General features: G+C 43.0%; 1 protein-coding gene across 2 annotated transcripts; it reads left to right on the top strand.

Annotated features, from left to right (window-relative positions):
- The first annotated feature begins 14,564 nt into the window (after window positions 1–14,564).
- LOC125521383 (ribonuclease MRP protein subunit POP4-like) lies at window positions 14,565–20,872 on the top strand. 2 transcript variants are annotated; one of them, XM_048686443.1, is made up of 9 exons: window positions 14,565–15,074; window positions 15,775–15,987; window positions 16,077–16,121; window positions 16,191–16,264; window positions 16,356–16,618; window positions 16,768–16,836; window positions 19,771–19,829; window positions 19,925–20,026; window positions 20,522–20,872. In XM_048686443.1, exons 2-9 carry the CDS (start codon window positions 15,780–15,782, stop codon window positions 20,656–20,658), a joined length of 957 nt encoding a protein of 318 aa, XP_048542400.1. In that variant the 5' UTR covers window positions 14,565–15,074; window positions 15,775–15,779; the 3' UTR covers window positions 20,659–20,872. The 2 variants fall into 2 exon arrangements, with proteins under 2 accessions (XP_048542400.1, XP_048542407.1); XM_048686450.1 differs by having other exon boundaries at window positions 15,764–15,987.
- Window positions 20,873–23,085: the final 2,213 nt, after the last annotated feature.

The raw sequence follows: 23,085 nt of genomic DNA, 5'->3' as shown, positions 1-23,085 counted from the left end.
AGCCTATGACCGAGTTGTTGAAGAAGGATACCAAGTTCATATGGACAGAGGAGTGTGAGGCTAGTTTCCAGGAGTTGAAGAAACGTTTGGTTACCCCACCAGTGTTGATTTTGCCAGACCAGACCAAGGATTGTGAGGTGTATTGCGACGCTTCACGTCGAGGACTTGGAGCAGTGCTTATGCAAGAAGGGAGAGTTGTTTCATATGCCTCAAGACAACTGAAGCCTCATGAGTTGAATTATGCCACGCATGATTTGGAGTTAGCAGCCGTAGTGCATGCTTTGAAGACATGGAGACATTTTCTCATTGGAAACCATTGTGAGGTGTACACGGATCATAAGAGTTTGAAGTACATTTTCACACAGAAGGAGTTAAATCTCAGACAAAGGAGATGGTTGGAGCTCATCAAGGATTATGATATGAGATTGCATTACCACCCCGGAAAGGCTAATGTAGTAGCAGACGCATTAAGCCGCAAGAGCCATGTCAATATGTTAATGACAGGAGAAATACTAAGGGAGTTAGCTGAAAATCTTTGTGAACTATGTTTGGAAATAGTTCCAAGAGGTTATGTAGCAGCATTGGAGATTCAGTCAACTTTGATGGATAAAATCAGGGAAGCTCAGAAAGCTGACAAAGAGATTGCCGCTATAAAGGAGAAACTGAGCAAAGGAAAAGCTAAAGGATTTCGTGAGGATGAGCACGACACCCTATGGTTTGAAGACCGCGTTTATGTGCCCAATGACCTGGAGATCAGGAAGTTGATTTTGCAAGAGGCACACGACTCACCGTATTCAATTCACCCAGGAAATACCAAGATGTATCTGGATTTGAGGGATATTTTCTGGTGGACCGGAAGAAGGATATTGCGGAGTATGTAGCAGTTTGTGATGTATACCAGAGAGTAAAGGCAGAGCATCAGAAGCCAGCAGGATTGTTACAACCATTGTCGATACCCGAATGGAAGTGGGATAAGTTAGGCATGGATTTTATCACGGGATTGCCCAGGACTCGTTCAGGCTATGACTCGATTTGGGTTGTAGTTGATCGATTGACGAAGGTAGCTCATTTCATCCCGGTAAAGACTACTTACACCAGTGCTAAGTTGGCAAAGATATACATGACCAGGATCGTATGTCTGCATGGAGTTCCAAGGAGTATCGTATCGGATAGAGGAACCCAGTTTACCTCAAAGTTCTGGAAGCAGTTGCACGAAACTTTGGGTACCAGGCTAGAATTCAGTACAGCTTTTCATCAACAGACAGATGGACAGACCAAGAGAGTAAATCAGATTTTGGAGGATATGCTGAGAGCTTGTGCGCTAGATTACGGATCTAGTTGGGACGATAATTTGCCATATGCAGAGTTCTCTTACAACAACAGTTACCAAACCAGTTTAAAGATGGCCCCTTTCGAAGCATTGTACGGAAGGAGGTGCAGGACATTGTTGTCATGGGACGAAGTTGGAGACCGTCAGTTGTTTGGTCCCGACTTGATTAAAGAGTCTGAACAGAAGGTGAGGCTGATTCGCGATAGGCTCAAGGTAGCCCAGTCCAGACAGAAAAGTTATGCAGATTCTAAACGCAAGGAGACAGTTTACGAAGTCGGAGACAGAGCTTATCTTCGAGTATCTCCACTTCGGGGAACAAAACGTTTTGGAGTTAAAGGGAAGTTAGCACCACGATTTGTAGGACCATATCGAGTTTTGGAGCGTATGGGAAAAGTGGCCTACAAGTTGGAATTGCCTGAAGGATTGTTAGGAGTACATGATGTGTTCCACGTTTTTCAGTTAAAGAAATGTCACGCGGAGATGGTTGACATACCGTTGAGAGACACAGTGCCATTGGAAACTATTCAGTTGGATAACGATTTGACCTACGAGGAGAAACCAGTCAAGATTCTCGAGATTGCCAGCCGAGTTACCCGCAACAAGGTTATCAAGTTTTGCAAAGTTCAGTGGAGTCACCACACAGAGGATGAAGCCACCTGGGAACGAGAGGAAGATTTGCTCAAAGACCACCCTCACCTATTTTCTAGCCAACCCGAATCTCGAGGGCGAGATTCATCTTAAGGGGGGTAGGTTTGTAACATCCCAAATTTTCAATTTGGAATGTTATACATTAGATCATCATGCATATCATATTTTATTTTGCATTTTGGTTGATCCTAGAAATTCTACGCAACTCAATGACCCACGGAGAGAGTTGGGGATTTCGTTATTTTCATATTTGAGTTTTCTCAAATTTTGAGAATAGGATCATTTTATTTTATTTATTTTATCATCAATTATTTCTATTACAAAAATATAAGAGAGGGAATAAAATGATTTTCCCAAAATAAAGAAATATTGCGGATTTAATAATAAAATCAAATAAGATTTTATTTCGGAGTTTTTCAGTGTTTTATTTGAATTTAGGAAAAAAGTGCATTTTTCAAAATTGCATCTAGGGCCCAAATAAATGTTCACCTTGTGCGGCTTGATTTTAGAAGTCCGTGAAAATTTATTTCGGAATTTTTGAAGTCCGTTTAGTATTTCTTTTTATTTTTCTTACGAGCGGAATAATTAAAAAAATGAACCGACTTCGGGCTGTACCCGAGCGGGACACCGCCCGGGGGCAGCCTTTAAATAGCGCCGCCCCGAGCCACCCCATCCCATCAGCCCCGCCTCGATCCGCGTGCGCCGCCGGAGCCGCCGCCGCCGCCGCCGACGATCCCGCCGCCCGAGGTTCGTCGCGCCTCGTTTTCCGTGCCGAAAAAAAGAGAGAAAAAAATATTCGGTGTTCGTCGTTTTTCTTTTTCTCGGATTAAATCCGCGATTTCTCTGATCGCGATTCCTGATCCGATTTTCATTTTAGTTTAACTTTTCGCTCGTTTATCGGAATCAGGCGATTCAAGCGCCTAGAGATTCGTCTCGAAACCCTCTATCCGTTTAACCAACTTAAATAAGATTTTGCTACGTTAATGTTGCAGACTTTTCAGACGACGATTAAGAAGTTTTTAGGTCGTGGTCCTATACTCAGTGATGCCGTTGGAGTTGATGGACTCACTTATCTTCCAAGCCTTCCGCTGTTATCGTTATTAGATGGCCTTAAGCCATACTTATTGTAATAAGTTCTCTTTTGAGACACTCGATGTAATAAGTGTGTGATTGCTACTCTGTTATAAATCCTCCGAGTACTGTGTGGTGTCAGCATTACTGATCCAGGGATGACACCGGAGCACAGAGATCAGACTGTTTGAGGTCTGGTCGCTACAATCACCATGATCTTGCGTGTGCGTAGGAAATTTTTGAAATTACTACGTTCCCCAACAGTGGCATCCGAGCCAGGTTTTATGCGTAGATGTCATATGCACGAGTAGAACACAAGTGAGTTGTGGGCGATATAAGTCATACTGCTTACCAGCATGTCATACTTTGGTTCAGCGGTATTGTTGGATGAAGCGGCCCGGACCGACATTACGCGTACGCTTACGCGAGACTGGTTCTACCGACGTGCTTTGCACACGGGTGGCTGGCGGGTGTCAGTTTCTCCAACTTTAGTTGAACCGAGTGTGGCTACGCCCGGTCCTTGCGAAGGTTAAAACAGCACCAACTTGACAAACTATCGTTGTGGTTTTGATGCGTAGGTAAGAACAGTTCTTGCTAAGCCTGTAGCAGCCACGTAAAATTTGCAACAACAAAGTAGAGGACGTCTAACTTGTTTTTGCAGGGCATGTTGTGATGTGATATGGTCAAGACATGATGCTAAATTTTATTGTATGAGATGATCATGTTTTGTAACCGAGTTATCGGCAACTGGCAGGAGCCATATGGTTGTCGCTTTATTGTATGCAATGCAATCGCCCTGTAATATTTTACTTTATCACTAAGCGGTAGCGATAGTCGTAGAAGCATAAGATTGGTGAAACGACAACGATGCTACGATGGAGATCAAGGTGTCGTGTCGGTGACGATGGTGATCATGACGGTGCTTCGGAGATGGAGATCACAAGCACAAGATCATGATGGCCATATCATATCACTTATATTGATTGCATGTGATGTTTATCTTTTATGCATCTTATCTTGTTTTGATTGACAGTAGCATTATAAGATGATCCCTCACTAAATTATCAAAGTATAAGTGTTCTCCCTGAGTATGCACCATTGCGAAAGTTCTTCGTGCTGAGACACTACGTGATGATCGGGTGTGATAGGCTCTACGTTCAAATACAACGGGTGCAAAACAGTTGCACACGCGGAATACTCAGGTTAAACTTGACGAGCCTAGCATATAACAGATATGGCCTCGGAAAACGGAGACCGAAAGGTCGAGCGTGAATCATATAGTAGGTATGATCAACATAGTGATGTTCACCATTGAAACTACTCCATCTCACGTGATGATCGGACATGGTTTAGTTGATATGGATCACGTGATCACTTAGAGGATTAGAGGGATGTCTATCTAAGTGGGAGTTCTTAAGTAATATGATTAACTGGACTTAAATTTATCATGAACTTAGTCCTGGTAGTATTAGCATATCTATGTTGTAGATCAATAGCTCGTGTTTAGCTCCCCTATTTTATTTTTGATATGTTCCTGGAGAAAACTAAGTTGAAAGATGTTAGTAGCTATGATGTGGATTGGATCCGTGATCTGAGGTTTATCCTCATTGCTGCACAGAAGAATTATGTCCTTGATGCATCGCTAGGTGACAAACCTATTGCAGGAGCAGATGCAGATGTTATGAACGTTTGGCTAGCTCAATATGATGACTACTTGATAGTTTAGTGCACCATGCTTAAACGGCTTAGAATCGGGACTTCAAAGACATTTTGAACGTCATGGACCATATGAGGTGTTCCAGGAGTTGAAGTTAATATTTCAAGCAAATACCCGAGTTGAGAGATATGAAGTCTCCAACAAGTTCTATAGCTAAAAGATGGAGGAGAATACCTCAAGCAGTGAGCATGTGCTCAGATTATCTGGGTACTACAATCGCTTGAATCAAGTGGGAGTTAATCTTCTAGATAAAATAGTGATTGACAGAATTCTCTAGTCACCATCACCAAGTTAGTAGAACTTCGTGATGAACTATAATATGCAAGGGGTAACGGAAATAATTCCCAAGCTCTTCGTGATGCTGAAATCGACGAAGGTAGAAATCAAGAAAAGCATCAAGTGTTGATGGTAAACAAAACCACTAATTTCAAGTAAAGGGACAGAAGGAAGAAAGTGGAACTTTAAGAAGAACGACAAACAAGTTGCTGCTCAAGTGAAAAAACCCAAGTCTAGACCTAAGCCTGAAACTGAGTGCTTCTACTACAAAGGGACTGGTCATTGGAAGCGGAACTACCCCAAGTAATTGGCGGATAATAAGGATGGCAAAGTGAACATAGGTATATTTGATATACATGTTATTGATGTGTACTTTACTAATGTTTATAGCAACCCCTCAGTATTTGATACTAGTTCAGTTGCTAAGAATAGTAACTCGAAATGGGAGTTGCAGAATGAACAGATACTAGTTAAGGGTGAAGTGACGATGTATATTGGAAATGGTTCCAAGATTGATATGATCATCATCGCACACTCCCTATACTTTCGGGATTAGTGTTAAACCTAAAATAAATGTTATTTAGTGTTTGCGTTGAGCATAAATATGATTGGATCATGTTTATTGCAATACAGTTATTCATGTAAGTTAGAGAACAATTGTTGTTCTGTTTATATGAATAAAACCTTCTATGGTCATACACCCAATGAAAATGGTTTGTTGGATCTCGATCATGGTGATACACATTTTCATAATATTGAAGTCAAAAGATGCAAAGTTAATAATGATAGTGCAACTTATTTGTGGCACTACTGTTTAGGTCATATTGGTGTAAAGCGCATGAAGAAAAATCCATGCTGATGGGTTTTTGGAATCACTTGATTATGAATCAGTTGATGCTTGCAAACCATGCCTCATGGGCAAGATGACTAAGACTCCATTCTCCGGAACAATGGAGCGAGCAACAGATTTGTTGGAAATCATACATACTGATGTATGTGGTCCGATGAATATTGAGGCTCGCGGCAGGTATCATTATTTTCTGATCTTCACAGATGATTTGAGCAGATATGAGTATATCTACTTGATGAAACACAAGTCTGAAACATTTGAAAAGTTCAAAGAATTTCAGAGTGAAGTGGAGAATCATCGTAACAAAAATAAAATTTTCTACGATATGATCGCAGAAGTAAAATATTTGAGTTACGAGTTTGGCCTTCAGTTAAAACAATGTGAAATAGTTTCACTACTCACGTCACCTGGACACCACAGTGTAATGGTGTGTCCGAACATCGTAACCGTACTTTATTATATATGGTGCGATCTATGATGTCTCTTACCAATTTACCACTATCATTTGGGGTTATGCATTAGAGACAGCTACATTCGCGTTAAATTGGGCACCATCTAAATCCGTTTAGACGACACCGTATGAACTATGGTTTGGCAAAAAACCTAAGCTGTCGTTTCTTAAAGTTTGAGGTTGCAATGCTTATGTGAAAAAGTTTCAACCTGATAAGCTCAAACCCAAATCGGAGAAGTGCGTCTTCGTAGGATACCCAAAACAAAATGTTGGGTACACCTTCTATCACAGATCCGAAGGCAAGATATTCATTGCTGAGAATGGATCCTTTCTAGAGAAGGAGTTTCTCTCGAAAGAAGTGAGTGAGAGGAAAGTAGAACTTGATGAGGTAACTGTACCTGCTCCCTTATTGGAAAGTAGTTCATCACACAAATCTGTTCCTGTGACTACTACACAAATTAGTGAGGAAGCTAATGATGATGATCATGTAACTTTAGATCAAGTTACTACCGAACCTCGTAGGTAAACCAGAGTGAGATCCGCACCAGAGTGGTACGGTAATCCTGTTCTGGAGGTCATGTTACTTGACCATGATGAACCTACGAACTATGAGGAAGCGATGATGAGCCCAGATTCTGCGAAATGGCTTGAGGCCATGAAATCTGAGATGAGATCTATGTATGAGAACAAAGTATGGACTTTGATTGACTTGCCCAATGATCGGCGAGCCATTGAGATTAAATGGATCTTCAAGAGGAAGACGAACGCTGATAGTAGTGTTACTATCTACAAAGCTAGAATTGTCGCAAAAAGGTTTTCGACAAGTTTAAGGTGTTGACTACGATGAGAGTTTCTCACTCGTATCTATGCTTAAGTCTGTCCGAATCATGTTAGCAATTGCCGCATTTTATGAAATTTGGCAAATGGATAAACAAAACTGCATTCCTTAATGGATTTATTAAAGAATAGTTGTATATGATGCAACCAGAAGGTTTTGTCAATCCTAAAGGTACTAACAAAATATGCAAGCTCCAGCGATCCATCTATGGGCTGGTGCAAGCATCTCAGAGTTGGAATATACGCTTTGATAAGTTGATCAAAGCATATAGTTTTATACAGACTTGCGGTGAAGCCTGTATTTACAAGAAAGTGAGTGGGAGCACTACAACATTTCTGATAAGTATATGTGAATGAAATATCGTTGATCGGAGATAATATAGAATTATTCTGCAAAGCATAAAGTTTTTCAAAGAAAGACCTCGGTGAAGCTGCTTACATATTGAGCATCAAGATCTATAGAGATAGATCAAGACGCTTGATAAGTTTTTCAATGAGTACATACCTTGACAAGATTTTGAAGTAGTTCAATATGGAACAGTCAAAGAAGGAGTTCTTGCCTGTGTTACAAGGTGTGACGTTGAGTAAGACTCAAAACCCGACCATGACAGAAGATAGAGAGAGAATGAAAGTCATTCCCTATGCCTCAGCCATAGGTTCTACAAAGTATGCCATGTTGTGTACCAGACCTATTGTATACCCTGCCCTGAGTTTGGCAAGGGAGTACAATAGTGATCTAGGAGTAGATCACTGGACATTGGTCAAAATTATCCTTAGTGGAATAAGGATATGTTTCTCGATTATGGAGGTGACAAAAGGTTCATCGTAAAGGGTTACGTCGATGCAAGTTTTGACACTGATCCAGATGACTCAAAGTCTCAATCTGGATACATATTGAAAGTGGGAGCAATTAACTAGAGTAGCTCCGTGCAGAGCATTGTTGACATAGAAATTTGCAAAATACATACGGATCTGAATGTGGCAGACCCGTTGACTAAACTTCCCTCACAAGCAAAACATGATCACACCATAGTACTCTTTGGGTATTAATCACATAGCGATGTGAACTAGATTATTGACTCTAGTAAACCCTTTGGGTGTTGGTCACATGACGATGTGAACTATGGGTGTTAATCACATGGTCATGTGAACTATTGATATTAAATCACATGGCGATGTGAACTAGATTATTGACTCTAGTGCAGGTGAGAGACTGAAGGAAATATGACCTAGAGGCAATAATAAAGTTATTATTTATTTCCTTATTTCATGATAAATGTTTATTATTTATGCTAGAATTGTATTAACCGGAAACATAATACATGTGTGAATACATAGACAAACAGAGTGTCACTAGTATGCCTCTACTTGACTAGCTCGTTGAATAAAAGATGGTTAAGTTTCCTAGCCATAGACATGAGTTGTCATTTGATTAATGGGGTCACATCATTAGAGAATGATGTGATTGACTTGACCCATTCCGTTAGCTTAGCACTTGATCGTTTAGTTTGTTGCTATTGCTTTCTTCATGACTTATACATGTTCCTATGACTATGAGATTATGCAACTCTCGTTTACCGGAGGAACACTTTGTGTGCTACCAAACGTCACAACATAACTGGGTGATTATAAAGGTGCTCTACAGGTGTCTCCGAAGGTACTTGTTGGGTTGGCATATTTCGAGATTAGGATTTGTCACTCCGATTGTCGGAGAGGTGTCTTTGGGCCCTCTCGGTAATGCACATCACTTAAGCCTTGCAAGCATTACAACTAATGAGTTAGTTGCGGGATGATGTGTTACGGAACGAGTAAAGAGACTTGCCGGTAACGAGATTGAACTAGGTATTGAGATACCGACGATCGAATCTCGGGCAAGTAACATACCGATGACAAAGGGAACAACGTATGTTGTTATGCGGTTTGACCGATAAAGATCTTCATAGAATATGTAGGAACCAATATGAGCATCCAGGTTCCGCTATTGGTTATTGACCGGAGACATGTCTCAGTCATGTCTACATAGTTCTCGAACCCGTAGGGTCCGCACGCTTAACGTTTCGGTGATAGTTATATTATGAGTTTATATATTTTGATGTACCGAAGGTTGTTCGGAGTCCCGGATGTGATCACGGACATGATGAGGAGTCTCGAAATGGTCGAGACATGAAGATTGATATATTGGAAGCCTATGTTTGGATATCGGAAGTGTTCCAGGTGAATTTGGGATTTTACCGGAGTACCGGGAGGTTACCGAAACCCCCCGGGACTTAATGGGTCTTAGTGGGCCTTGGTGGAAAGAGAGGAGAGGCGGCCAGGGCATGGGCCGCGCCCCCTCCCCCCTAGTCCGAATAGGACAAGGAGAGGGGGGCGGCGCCCCCCTTCCTTCTTCTCCTCCACCTCTTTCCCCTCTCTCTCTCCTAGTCCAACAAGGAAAAGGGGGGAGTCCTAATCCCGGTAGGAGTAGAACTCCTCCTGGCGCGCCCCTCTCTAGGCCGGCCGCACCCCCCTTGCTCCTTTATATGCAGGGGCAGGGGGCACCCCATAGACACAACAATTGATCGTTTGATCTTTTAGCCGTGTGTGGTGCCCCCCCTCCACCATAGTCCACCTCAATAATACTGTAGCGGTGCTTAGGTGAAGCCCTGCGTCGGTAGAACATCATCATCGTCACCACACCGTCATGCTGACGAAACTCTCCCTCAACACTCGGCTGGATCGGAGTTCGAGGGACGTCATCGGGCTGAACGTGTGCTGAACTCGGAGGTGCCGTGCGTTCGGTACTTGGATCGGTCGGATCGTGAAGACGTACGACTACATCAACCTCGTTGTGCTAACGCTTCCGCTTTTGGTCTACGAGGGTACGTGGACAACACTCTCCCCTCTTGTTGCCGTGCATCACCATGATCTTGCGTGTGCGTAGGAATTTTTTTGAAATTACTACGTTCCCCAACACAACGTTTCCCGTATGCATTCCAAATACTGTTTCAACTAATCGGATGAGATTCACGCAAACACGACGGATTTCATCAAAGTTCGATAGAAAATAACACTAACCATTCATACATAGCATGCAATTAAGTGCAGTACAACAATAGTTCAAATTCAATGAGACTAACCAGATGTTCAACAAGATTTTCATGAACGAATCATGCCGTCCCACACACACTGCCCCTTCAACTTAATCCAATGGTGTATTTGCGTAAATGATTGTCCCTCTATCATGTGGTACATCATGGCAACGCGGGCTACACAATGTATATAACAACATTGAATGAAAGAATCAATCAATCAACAAGTTCAGCAGGAAGCAAAACTTACAATCTCATCGGGTGGCGCGTGCAATGTCCACCTTGCCTCCAACATATCAACAACACTAGAAAATTTGGTGATGGCGGTGTGGCTGGTGTACCATCGATACAATACGACCTCACATTGCAATCATGAATGATGTGCATGTCGCAAGGCGCAATATGCTCGCGCGTGAAATGAATCATGCACGCGCTGCCAGAAGAGCCCTCCTCTGCTCCTGCCTACAAAATACGCGGATACGTCCAACCACACATCGCACAACAACTCATCCTCCATGGTCGAGTACCCCTGCCATCCTTCGTACTCTAAACGACATGGCATTCGAAAATAAGCTCAATGGCATTCCACCGAACACCTGCCGGGCGTGGTGTCCGCCATGGACAACGTCGACATGGGGGCGGAGTGTACCTGCCTATGGACGGGTCCTGAATGGATGATGATGTCGTAAAAGGCGAGTGGGCGCGTGCGTCGCTGCTGGTTGTAAAGGTCCGGCAATGCCTGTGTGCTGACCGGAGAGGTACATCGACGACGTCAGAGGAGGAGCGTGCAGATGCAAAGCAAGAGGGGGAAATGGGCGGCTTGGAAGAAAATGGGATCAGGAGGGAGGATTTAGTGGGCCGGGGTGTCGGAGTCCTATACGTGGTTGCGTTCTGGACTCCCACAAAGCCCCTCCCCCAACTTTGCATCCACTTTGCGGGAAAAAGTGCGCCCGGACCGCTCGGCAGACCGATACAGACCTGCGTTGGATGGCGGAACATGTCGGACCACGCGATCCGTACATATGCAGACAGTTTGAGAGTAGGTGTTGGAGATGCTCTTAATAAGGAGAAGTCTAGTATATAATATGAGAGTCCTCATGGAGAACTTTATATGATCTTTTACCTTGAGTTTCTGCTTGTGTACTCTCGGGCCTATATAGAGCTTAGAAAATAGCGAGACTAAGAGTTTTCTACCTTTCCCTTCGGCGTTTAGGGAAAACTCTTCCCTGCAATCTTTGCCAGAGAGCCTTTGGATTCGCTTTCCCCCTACCTACCGCACCAGCAGCCGGTGTCGAGGAGACGAATCCCGGTGCCTTCGCTCCGGCTAGTAAATTAGGTTAGGTTTTTAGTCCTCGTAGCTGCGGGCTTTCGGGCGGATGATGATGCTTCTACTTCAAGTTTGTCTTTCAGACTTTGATCCTTCTCGAGTTCGTTCATATGGACGTAGTCGACGAGCTCCGTGTAGAAATATAGATTTCTACCGCCCTCTTGGCATGGAGAGATTAAGGTTTCTCGTTGTGTGTGCGCAATGACAAGATTCATTGTAGTTGCTTCAAATCTATTCAAGGTTTAACGACGATGACTGCGGCTCCAGGGCACTGGTTCTTAGGGGCACTTGCACGAAGACTTACTGCTATCATCGACAACGTCAAGTCGGCTCCAATAGGGTTGTGGCGACAAAGGTGCGTCGGCGACTCGTTCTGACGGCGATAGTGGTCATCCAGGGTCTAGATATCTTGATGTAATTTTTATTATGTTTGAGGTGTTTTTTACTTATGATTAACTTTTATAATAGATCTAGATCTTCTCTTGAAAAATAGTGTAACTGTTTCTCATTCGTACCCTTTTAGGATTTTAGCGGAAATTTGCAGGGGTACACACCTGTCCAACCGTGCCAGCCGCACAATTGCCTCGCAATCCAGGTCATTGATCCCGCATGAGGGCAAAACAAGTTTTACATTTTAGTTTATGAAACTTATGATTTTGTTGGTCCCAGCTTTTGAAACTTATGTTATTGTCGTTCACTTGTACCAATTTTCCGAGTTGAAACTTAAGACTTACGATTTTGTCGGTCACATGATCAGAAACTTATGATTTAGTCAGCCACTCATACCATATTTCAGAATTTGAAATTTTAATGAAAATTAAAAAACTCATAAAAATATATTCAAAATGGAGCTCATTTGAAAAACATCGTTATTAGAAACACAAATATGAAAATTCAACTTTATTTTAAATTTTGGTTAAAAAACATGAAATATAAAAAATCAAAAGCCAAAAGGAAAAGGGGGATGCGTGTCCCCACACCCACGTTGCAAACCGCCTCCTAGGATTTTAGCTTGCTTTAATAAAAAAAAGGGTTTCATAGGCTTTCCTCAGATTTTTGGGGATTTATATTTTGAGAAATACTTCATATGTTCATAATATAAGACGTTTTGGACACTTGTATGTTGAGTTTAAAATGTCCTGTATTGGTGAACAGGGGGAGTATATAGCCAAAAAAAAAAAGCCAGCCTAAAAAAACCCATACAGGCTTACAGCCCAACGAGGATTGCTCTATTCTAGCCCGTCAGACTACAGGACTGCCTCGCCTACAGGACGCCAGCCCAGTAGAATGGCTCGGCATGCTGTCGTCATTCAATTTTTTCTTTTATTTATATTTTAAATGCATATATTTCAAGAACTTAATTTTACTTAAGAAATTTAAAACTATAAAGTTTAAAAATTTAACATTGTATACAATAATTGTTAGCGCAGTTTTAAGAAATGTTGGTAACATTCAAGAAAATGTTCGTGAAAACAAAAAAATTCCCCACATTTTCAAAAAATATATGCATTTTTCATAAAAATGTGTATACAACGTAAAAATAATGTTTGCGTTTGTGAAAGAATGTTTTGAACCACTAATAAATTGTATGTGACATTTTATGAAAATATTCCGCCATTTCAACAAAACATTCATCACATTTTTTTAAAATGTACTACCCCACCCATGCTAAAGCAACAGCACTTATTATGAAACGGAGTTGGTACAATGTAAAAAAATGTCCGTTTAGGTAAAAAAAGTTTATTTTCATTAAAAATGTATGTGACACTAAAAAAATCATGTGTTTCTAAGAAATGTCTATGAGATGTTTAAAAATGTGCAACGTGTATTTCAAAAATGTTATTGTGTATTTGAAAAGTGTTCAAAAGATGTATATTTAAATAATTGTAGACCATGTATTTGAAAAATGTCCAATGTGTACCAACTTTTTAACAAGTGCTCTAAAATATACATTGTGTATTGAGAAAAAAGTAGACATGTATTAACAAATAACACAAAAATAACCGACAAATAAACAGAAATTAAAGCAAAGAAAAAAACAAAGGAAACCAAGAAGGAAACAAAAAAGAAAATCAAAGTATAATGAAGAAAGAAAAAACAAAAAATAAAAGGCGGCTGAGTCATCCGCCTAACCAACCGTCAGATTTGTGTGCTGGTGGCCATACGATCGTAGCAAGGCCACAACATCATTCAGCGCGTGGCAGCTTTAATACAACACTAATGGCATCCAACAAAAGCTTGTAGCTCTCATGGCAGCACCATCGGTGTCTGGCGAAACTCCATTGCAGCCCCGGCGGAGCTCCGACGTAGCACCGACAACTCCGGCGAAACGCCAACGCAGCACCGACGACTCTGACAAAGCTCATTGCAACTCTGACGAAACTCTATTGCAACACTGTCGCTGAGATGAAGCGGAAGATGCGGCAGTGACATCAGCGCCAAAATTTTGCTGTCATTGTACGCCATCGGTTACAACACCACACTTTCCACAAGGACATACCTCCCTTCCCGTTTTGCTCTGAAGCAGGCGTCGCCAGTAAGGAAGCCCCACTGCTCATAGCAAGATGGGCAGCCCACTGCTTACCACAGCATGGCTCCGCATCGCATCATGATGGGTGCTTGCAGCAGGCGTCACCGATAAGGATAACCTGCTGCAAGAGACGGATAAGAAGATAAGAGAGCGATTGATGGGACCCGTGAGGACACGTGGGGGTGTGGACATCAACTATGTCCACGGCTGGCATCGCGCGATCAAAGTGCATCAGACGGCTAGTGGTGCGGTTTAAGCCAGGCAAAGTTCAGTCAGCTTAGAATAAACGTTTTCCAAAATAAAAACAATGAGAAAACCAGAAGTAAAATAAAAAGGCAAAACGGAAGAAAACAGATGATGAAAAATCAAAGAACCGGAAGAAAACTGAGCAGAGTGAACGTACAGCGCGCAACGAAAAAACGGCACTAATGGGCCGGCCCGCTTGTCGTCGTCTGTAGGCGATTCCTATTAGCCCTGGCGGCTCGTCAGACCGTCACCGTGCGGCCGTGCCCTGTCGAACGCCGCCCCCTCCGCCGCCGTCTCCACGACGGGCGCCCCGCCTGGCCGCCTCGCACCTCCCCTTGCTCCCCAGTCCCACCCTCCGTCCTCACCACCGGCTGCCCCGCCTCCCGCCTCCACTACTGCCCCGGGTCCCGGCGGCTCGATACCCCTCCCTTTGCTCTTGCTCGCCTGTCCCCATCCCCCGTCCTCACCCTCGCTCGGCGGCGGCCCGCGGAGCGCCGGTGCCTGGCAACCTCCGGTGAGAACTCCGAGCAGTCTTGCCGTCTTGTCCATTACATCTGGAGAGCAGTGACACCTTGAAGACCTGAACGGCTGAACGAGCAGAGCAGCCGACAACGGCCTCCTCCGCTGCGCCCCGGCCCCGTGATTCTTTCGCCACCAGCTGTGTGTTACTTACTGTGTGGCCTGCTGGTGCCTACTGCTGCCGCGGCGCCCCTCCTCTCGCTGGTAAATTTCTTGCTGGTAGTTTTGTCTTTGGTGAATTGATGTATGCATTATCTGATTGTCACAGTGCATAGATGATTTAAATTTTGAACTGAAATTAAAATGGAATACAGCGTTGTGTGAGTATGTGTAATCTGTTGATGGAACTCGAATTGATTCATTTTGCAGAAATAGAAATTGGTGTATGCATTGTCTGATTGTCACATGTCTAGATGACTTGTAGTTTCTTTTCTTATTAGATTGTTAAGCACTGAGGGTTAAATTCTAGATTTATTGAGAAATCGAGCTTTATTTTGTATGTTTTTCAAACTAGGTATTTTTCTGGAATGTTATGGGATATTTTGGGGGTGCTATAACCTATAACTATAAGTGCCAAAGTTTTTCCATGTTAACGGAAAAAATTCGCCCGGGGTTTGCTTTAATCATGGCTCCCTGGTTAGTCCGTTAGTGTGAATAGAAACTACTCTTTCAGACTTTCAATACTACTTCAATGTTCAGTCTTGAGAGCTAGTTGGTAGTTGCAAATTTCAAACATATATAGTGAACTCTATTGCTGTGAGACATGATTAAACTATTTATATTGCTCGTTTGGTCAATTTCGTATTACTCGTGTGATGTCGATTTTTTTAAGGTGGCACACCCTATGATTTGTTCCTGGCCCCACCACTGCTTTTAGCTTGCTTTAATCTCAGATCTGGCGTAGGATCAATGTCAACTATTTCTGATCAGAAGAAACGAACCTTAGAAGCTATTCAACAACGGTATGCAGCAGCTAAAGCTAAGAAGCTGCAAGATGAACAGCCCAAGTGCCCGAAGAACAAAGAGAGTACTCCCAAGCCCAAGTTTGATGCACGGAGGAAAGGAAAAACTCCTGAATCCACTCCTCGAACTTCTGGCCAGCTGCCTACATTTAGAGGTTTTTGTTTTTGTTCACCATTCTCCATTTCATTAGTGCACATTTTATATACGTCCCCTTTGTCTTATACTGCTGCTGCTGCTTCTCAGCTCAAGGAAACTCCAGTAATCAACAAAAGCCTTCTGCCTCCTCAGGTAAACCTATATCTGTGTGTGCGTGTGACTTTGTCCTGAAATTAACTGATAGCTTTTTTGACCTTTTAGGTGGAGAAATCAACCCTATATACTCTGAGATTTCATTTGCTCTTCATGAAAATTTGTCCCAAGTTGACTATGCAGTAAGTACCCATGGTATGTGTTATGGTCTCAAATGTAACTTTATATGGTTCGAAATATCCTTTAATATTTGTTGTGTGAACTTTGGTGTAGGATCCCGACAGCACAGACGTAGTTCAAAGTGTCATATATGATATAATTCAGAAAGGTGGAGAAGCCGGGAAAATTTCCAAGGGATCGAAAAAGTTAAAGTTGGATAGAGGGATTCTTTTGGATAACTATGTTCAAAGGGGTCCTATATTAGTGGATGCACAATCACGATCTTTGTTGATCCACTCGAAGCGATCAAAAAGGCACATGTCACTGAAGCAACATAAGAAATGTGGGTCATTTGATTTACATGATACATTCCGCAGGTAATCCTTGTTCAGGTTTAGTATAAGTTTTCTTCTCTTATCATCACATTTTCATGATATGAATGAAATATTTATATCCTTGCTAAAATCCCCAGATGGGGTATCTTTGGAGTTTATGCAGTTTTTACATGTGATTCTTATTCTTCCAGGTTTGACCTCTATAAGCCAATGCATGAAATGTGGAAAGACTATATGCGAGAGCTTACAAAAAGTACTCCGTATGGATCCCTCACTGTCTTTTCTTTCTGTTACTTTCAGGCCTCATTTACATCTCCACACTATTTGCTTTTACTAGGAAAGATAAAAAGGCTTGCAATTTATACATTGTTTTTACCATTTAATTCAACGCATGTAGCGCAAATTAGGAGGATTTGCAAATGTTTGTACATAGTACCAGATTATTATGTTTAAAAAAGAAAAAAGTCCATTTTACTACCCTGAATAAAGTGGGTGGTTCACTTTACCCCCTGATCTATTTTTCGGTTTGTTTTACCCCCCAAACAAACCCAAACCGGACAACCCCCCCCCCCCCCCCCCCCCCCCCCCCCCCCCCCCCCCGGGCTGGTTTTTCTCCACCCGCTGCTGATGTGGCACTAGTCAACGGTGGTTTTGACCTGGGTGGGGCCCCCTTGTCAGGTTTCTCTCTCTCTCTAGTTAATAGATTATTTAACTCAGTCTAAAAATTGTGGGGCCCCACTGTCATAGAGTAGACTAGTGGTGGGTGGGTTAGTACTAAAGGGGGATTAGGCCCCCAAGTTAAGTTGGGGCCGGGCCCCACTGGTAGAGAGCCAGCCGGCCTCTCTGGCTGTGCACGCCTGCACAGAGAGGGCGCTGGCGGGCTCGACCAGAGCTAGAGGCGGCGTGGGGGGTGCGGCAGCCAGCGGCGGGCGCAGGCCAGCGCGGTTGGGGTGGCCGGGTGCAGCGACAACGGTGAGTAGAGCTGGGACGCAGCGGCAGGCGAGCAGCAGCTGCGGCAGCGGGCAGGGCTGCACGGGCGGGCGTGTGCGGCTGCGAAGAGGCAGAAGCGCGGGCGACGGGCGGTCTGGGCAGGAGCGGGCGCACCCGCTGGGCGGTTAAGGCTGCAAAGGGAGCGGGTAAGCACGCTCGGGAGCGGAGCTCCGGCGGTTCGGCCATGGCGGCCGAAGCACGGGGACGACGGCTAAACAGTGAATTCGAAACTAGAGGCACGGTTGGACGGGCTGAGGGCTTGTACAGGCGGCTGCGGAGGTGCTGAGCACAGAGGTGTGCTCGGACGTGAGCGGCAGCAGCTGTGAGCGCGCCGGCGAAGCAAACGGCGGCGACGAGCTTCGCCTCCGATGGCAGCGAGCGATGGAGTGACATATTGGAGCGGGGAGAAAAGGGGTTTCGCGGAGCTCACCGTGGAGGCCCGTAGGCCCGGTGAAAGCTTAGGGGTAGTAGGCCGAACGAAATCAAAGAGGATTGCTGGCGGTGGTCCGAGGAAGAAGACAACATGGGCGATGGCGTTGGCGCTCCTTGGCTTCGATCCGGTGACGCAGGCGAAGTAGTGGACGACGACAGAGAAGATGGACGTGTGGTCTAGGCGCCGGGGAGCGCGGTGGGCACGAGGACGAGGTCGGCCATGGCGGCGATGCGGTGACGAAGGCCTCGGGCGTGCGCCCGCGCGCGCGCGAGAGAGAAACCTGACAAGGGGGCCCCACCCAGGTCAAAACCGCCGTTGACTAGTGCCACATCAGCAGCGGGTGGAGAAAAACCAGCCGGGGGGGGGGGGTGTTTTGTCCGGTTTGATTTTGTTTGGGGGGTAAAAGAAGCCGAAAAATAGATCAGGGGGTAAAGTGAACCACCCACTTTATTCAGGGTAGTAAAATGGACTTTTTTCTTTAAAAAATAATGCTCCTTACCTACGTGGCCAAATATGTGGACTCAGGATCATGTCCCTTTGTGTACACATGTGAACTGTTTGACTCGTAAATACGTACAGGATGCCAAAGTAGGCTGGACTAGTCATAAATAACATGCTTGAGATGTTATTAACTCCGTGAATGTTAGTTACATGTTTGTCTTGGGCGAAAGATCCGACACGAGCAACCCCGATAGAAAGGCCTTGGCCTCCTTCACCATGCTTGTCTCCTGGACTATATGGAATGAGAGAAACGCGTGTGTTTTCCATCACAAGAGTGCTCCACCGCCAATCTTGCTAGCCAACATCTTGAACGAGGCCAATTTGTGGTCCACCGCGGGGGCAAAACACCTAAGGAAAATTGTATGGCGAGAGTACTTGTCATGTGGTGTTTGTGGGATATTTGTAAAACCTCTTCTCTCCTTAATTAATATATGAGGCAAATCTTTTGCCTCCTTTTTGAAAAAAAATGTTAGTTACATGTCTTTAGATCAGTGTGCTAGTTTCTATGTCTTATCAGAAAACAAGTAAACTGGATCACTCCTATAGGTGGACCCATATTTGTAAAGTCACCTCATACTTACGTGGCACCCAGGCACTCATGATTGGGTCTGAGATGTCAATTCACAGATTGGGTCAGTATAAGAATTAAGGCCCTGGTAAAAACCCAACTTTTTGGTACATAATCTAGTATATGTGCAGACATTTGTAAACTCTGGTAATGTGCACAACAACTGTTGAATTATGAGGTAAAGACTGCAATTTGTAAAAGAAAAGGCATTTGGTCTTTGGATCTTTTGCTGTTATTTGTCTCTTATTTTTAAATATACGACTTAATTGTTTTTAGATCTTTTGTAATTGGTGTCTACTTTTGAAGGATCCAACTACTGATATATTGAATTGGTATATTTGTACAGCTGTACTACTCTTTAATTATCAGTTTGTTTTGACTAATATTCACAGTACAGTAACTCACAGGCTTTATGCTGTTAGTAAGACCGAGCCCACCCAAAAATGATATTTGTATGGAAACTTATTGACTGTAGGGACCAGATTGTTGGTATTCATCTGATTGCCTCAAAAATAGCTTAATTAAGCTGTAATTGTATAGAATTATACAAAATAGAGTTCTGAAAGATTAATGATTTGAAATTTTGGACAATCAAATTCAAGAAATGTAATCAGTTTAACCTTTCCCAGATTTGGGCTAACCCTTTATTATGCCTTTTCAGTACAATGTATGAGGTATTGATATTCCCTGTTTTCTTTATAGGAAAAAGCAATTGTCGGAAAACCTCCTTTCAGCAGATCTTCATGGGGCGCTTATAATAGGTGATTCATATACTTTGCATAGTTGCATACTGGGTTATTAGACTGCCTGTATTGATCCTGTCATTGTTTTTGTGTTTTCTTTTGGTCATTCGCAGTGGCACAATGCAAAGCAGCCTCATATCAAGGTGTAAGTGGCATCATGATTCGTGACACTGCAGAGACTTTTGGAATTATATCAGAGGACAACCGCTTCCGAGGTACCTACTATCGCAGTTCGTAATGCAATACTTTGGACAGGCTTGGATGAAGTGATGTATAGTTTGCTTGAGAGCATGTCTTCTACAATCTTTTTTTTTGTTCGGTAATATAGGGCTGTTACAAACTTACAATCTTGTGTTGGATTTTCCTTTCTACTGCTAATATGATACTTCCTTTTCCCATTGATCGTGCTAAATAATTTTACTGTAACTCTCTATCCATATGATCCGTGCTCTAAGAGACTGCAATGAAACGCATACTTGTTTTTCTGGTGAGGTCCACACTTGAAATTTTCATGGCAGAAGTACGTACAAGCGGACAGGGTTGTTCAGCTTCTTGCTCAAAACATTGTATCTTACTCGCTCAATGGAACTGTTCTCCCCATAGACTGATTCTTGCCGTTATACTATGTTGTTTGTAGTCATGAATTCTAGTGTTAATTACTCTAGACCTAATGGGATTGCTTTCTAAGAAGCTCACTTTGAAACCTGCAGTTGTGCCGAAAGCTGGGTCAGTTTTCGTCCTCCAAGCTGATTGCTGGAAGGTTACACTAATCGGCGACAAACTGTCGCCAAAGGAGAAGTTGAAGGAAAGCCAGCGTCTGCAGCGTGCGCAATCACTGATCAGATAGAGTTTCGAGCCTGTTAGACTCTGTTTTCTGATAAATTTTGCCCAGAGGAACAACTACAGTTTTTCTTGCTTGGTTGTTGTTTCTGTTGATTAACGTCAGTCTAACCCTTCATTGCTTAGCACTTGGCAGTTCTTGTTGCTCCACATTGTAAGCCTGTCACTCCACTCCTGGCAAAGACGCGACGCTGAGAAGTTCCTTAGGGCGTGTTTGGTTACATTGCCGATTCAGCCTGGTCCGACGAGCCTGGCTCTATTGAGTTGGTTTGAGGGGATGCAGGCCAAAAAACCCCAGATGCATATAGTTTGGTTGCCCGCATGCTCCTAGTTGCATGAGACAACCATTTTTAACCCGGCGTTTGGTTGCCCGCATTGTATTAGGCGCACATATGACATGGTTTTTGGTTGCAACCTGCATAAGGTGTTGTCACCACTTCTAACTAGTGGTGAGCTTACCACACATGTAGCGCCATCTACTTAAACAAATGACAGTTCATCCTAACTACTATCAAATGACAGTTTAAATTATTAAGAGCCATTGGCTAAATAGGGGCTAGTTCAGGGAGCGACTACAATAGAAGAATGGCTTGTCATGCAAAAATAGAAAAACGAATATGGGCCGTCGGATCCATTGTGGATGGTACAGATTCAAGTGGGGGATCCTAGGCCACTTAATGTGTATTTTATGAAAACCCCCCTGCTACTAGTTAGATGTAAAAGATACTTTTGCAGTAACTACCTTCACTTTTTTCATGTCCAAACGTTTTGTTCTTAGTAAATACTGTAGTACCTATGCCATATCTTCACAACGCTCATTCCTGCTCCCTCCCTTCATATGTAAACTAATTATGCAAGAAACTTGAACATGACCATCACACACTAATATGTGAGTACGTGTAAGCTGGACCATACCAGGCACAAGAAATAGCATAAATGTTAAAATGAACCATTCCAAAAACAAATACTTGAGTGCATGTCAAACTGGACTATCAGCGCCGCATTTTTTAGTACATGTCAAACTGTAACATCCCGGGCATAACACAGAAGACACTCATATCACAGGATCAAGCGAAAACTGCATCAACTTTGGTACATGACGGGCAAGGGTAAGTCTAAAGGACTATAATAATCATCGCTCAACAAGCATTGCCATTAAGAACTGCATGAACGTTGCTATCTTGACAGCACACAACAGTTGCCTCCAGATGCAGTGCTTCTTGTTCGTCGAGCTTGTTGTCCTGGGAGAGTTCAGACGTAGCAAATATGATTCAGTTAGCGCAAGTCCATGTATGTGCCATACATTCATACTTAAAAAATGAATCATGAGCTGTTCAAATAAATATACATAAACAACCACCATCTGACTGTGTGCTACACACACTACAAGGAAGGATAAATAGAGAAGATATGACATTAATCGCAAAAGGCAACCTAAAGTATGTTTCTATGTTGGAAATGGCAGATAAGCCAACTATTTTGTGGATAATCCTAACTTAGCAATAATGAACAAATTATACAAATATTATTTATCTTGTACAGGAAAATAACTCTAGTGCATTCTAGAGATTCGTAACAACCGGCGGAATTAAGCAATACAATTATTTACATAATTGTCCTAATAGAAATCCATCCTTTATAAAACTTGCCATTTTCAAATAGCTTATCGTATGTACAAATAAGAAAAGAGCATATCTTATGATAAAATCATGTGTTGAACCCTCAAAGCTGCTGGACATTTTAATCACTCAAAAACTGGTCATGAGTTCGACAAGAACAATATTAGCAGAGCCACTCCCTAATACAAACAAGTGAACCATGTACCAAGTATAATAATAAACACGTAACATGTCTATTCTTGACATTGTGGAAGCATAAACAAGTCTATACGCTGCAAAATAGTCATTTCTACACTTACCATAACATCATCACTATAGTACTTTTTTTACTGAAAAGAGCTCAATAGTGTTTGTTTGGGTACTCCACTAGGTCGTGTTATATGAGAAATATCTTGCAACATTATTTGCAAACACACTTGGCTTGAAAAAAAAATGATCGGGTAACCACACAGAATGAATGCTTGAACAGCAAATTACAGGTTTCAACGACTATCTAAAAGCATAAGTAGCAACGGCAAACAAGAAAGGGATTTTTATGACTATCATGCGGATGCAAATTAGTGATGGCATGCACTATATTATAAATTGTTATAACAAGGAAACTACAACACCGTGGGAAATATAAGTGAACAAGATGAGAGAGAGGCCCATGTCATGGAAGAAGAATTAATCCTAAATCACGAACATGCATACTTGCTTTAGTGATAGCAGAGACTTCAATCAAATTGCAAGATCTCTTGCCGGTGGCAGTGCGTGCGCCTGCCGCCTCCATGGCCAGTCGCCACAAGGTCGTCTAGATGCATTCGCGGCCGAGC

Source organism: Triticum urartu, chromosome 1 (genome assembly GCF_003073215.2).
Source record: "Triticum urartu cultivar G1812 chromosome 1, Tu2.1, whole genome shotgun sequence".
Classification (NCBI taxonomy): domain Eukaryota; kingdom Viridiplantae; phylum Streptophyta; class Magnoliopsida; order Poales; family Poaceae; genus Triticum; species Triticum urartu.
This window is presented reverse-complemented; position numbering and strand designations above follow the sequence as displayed.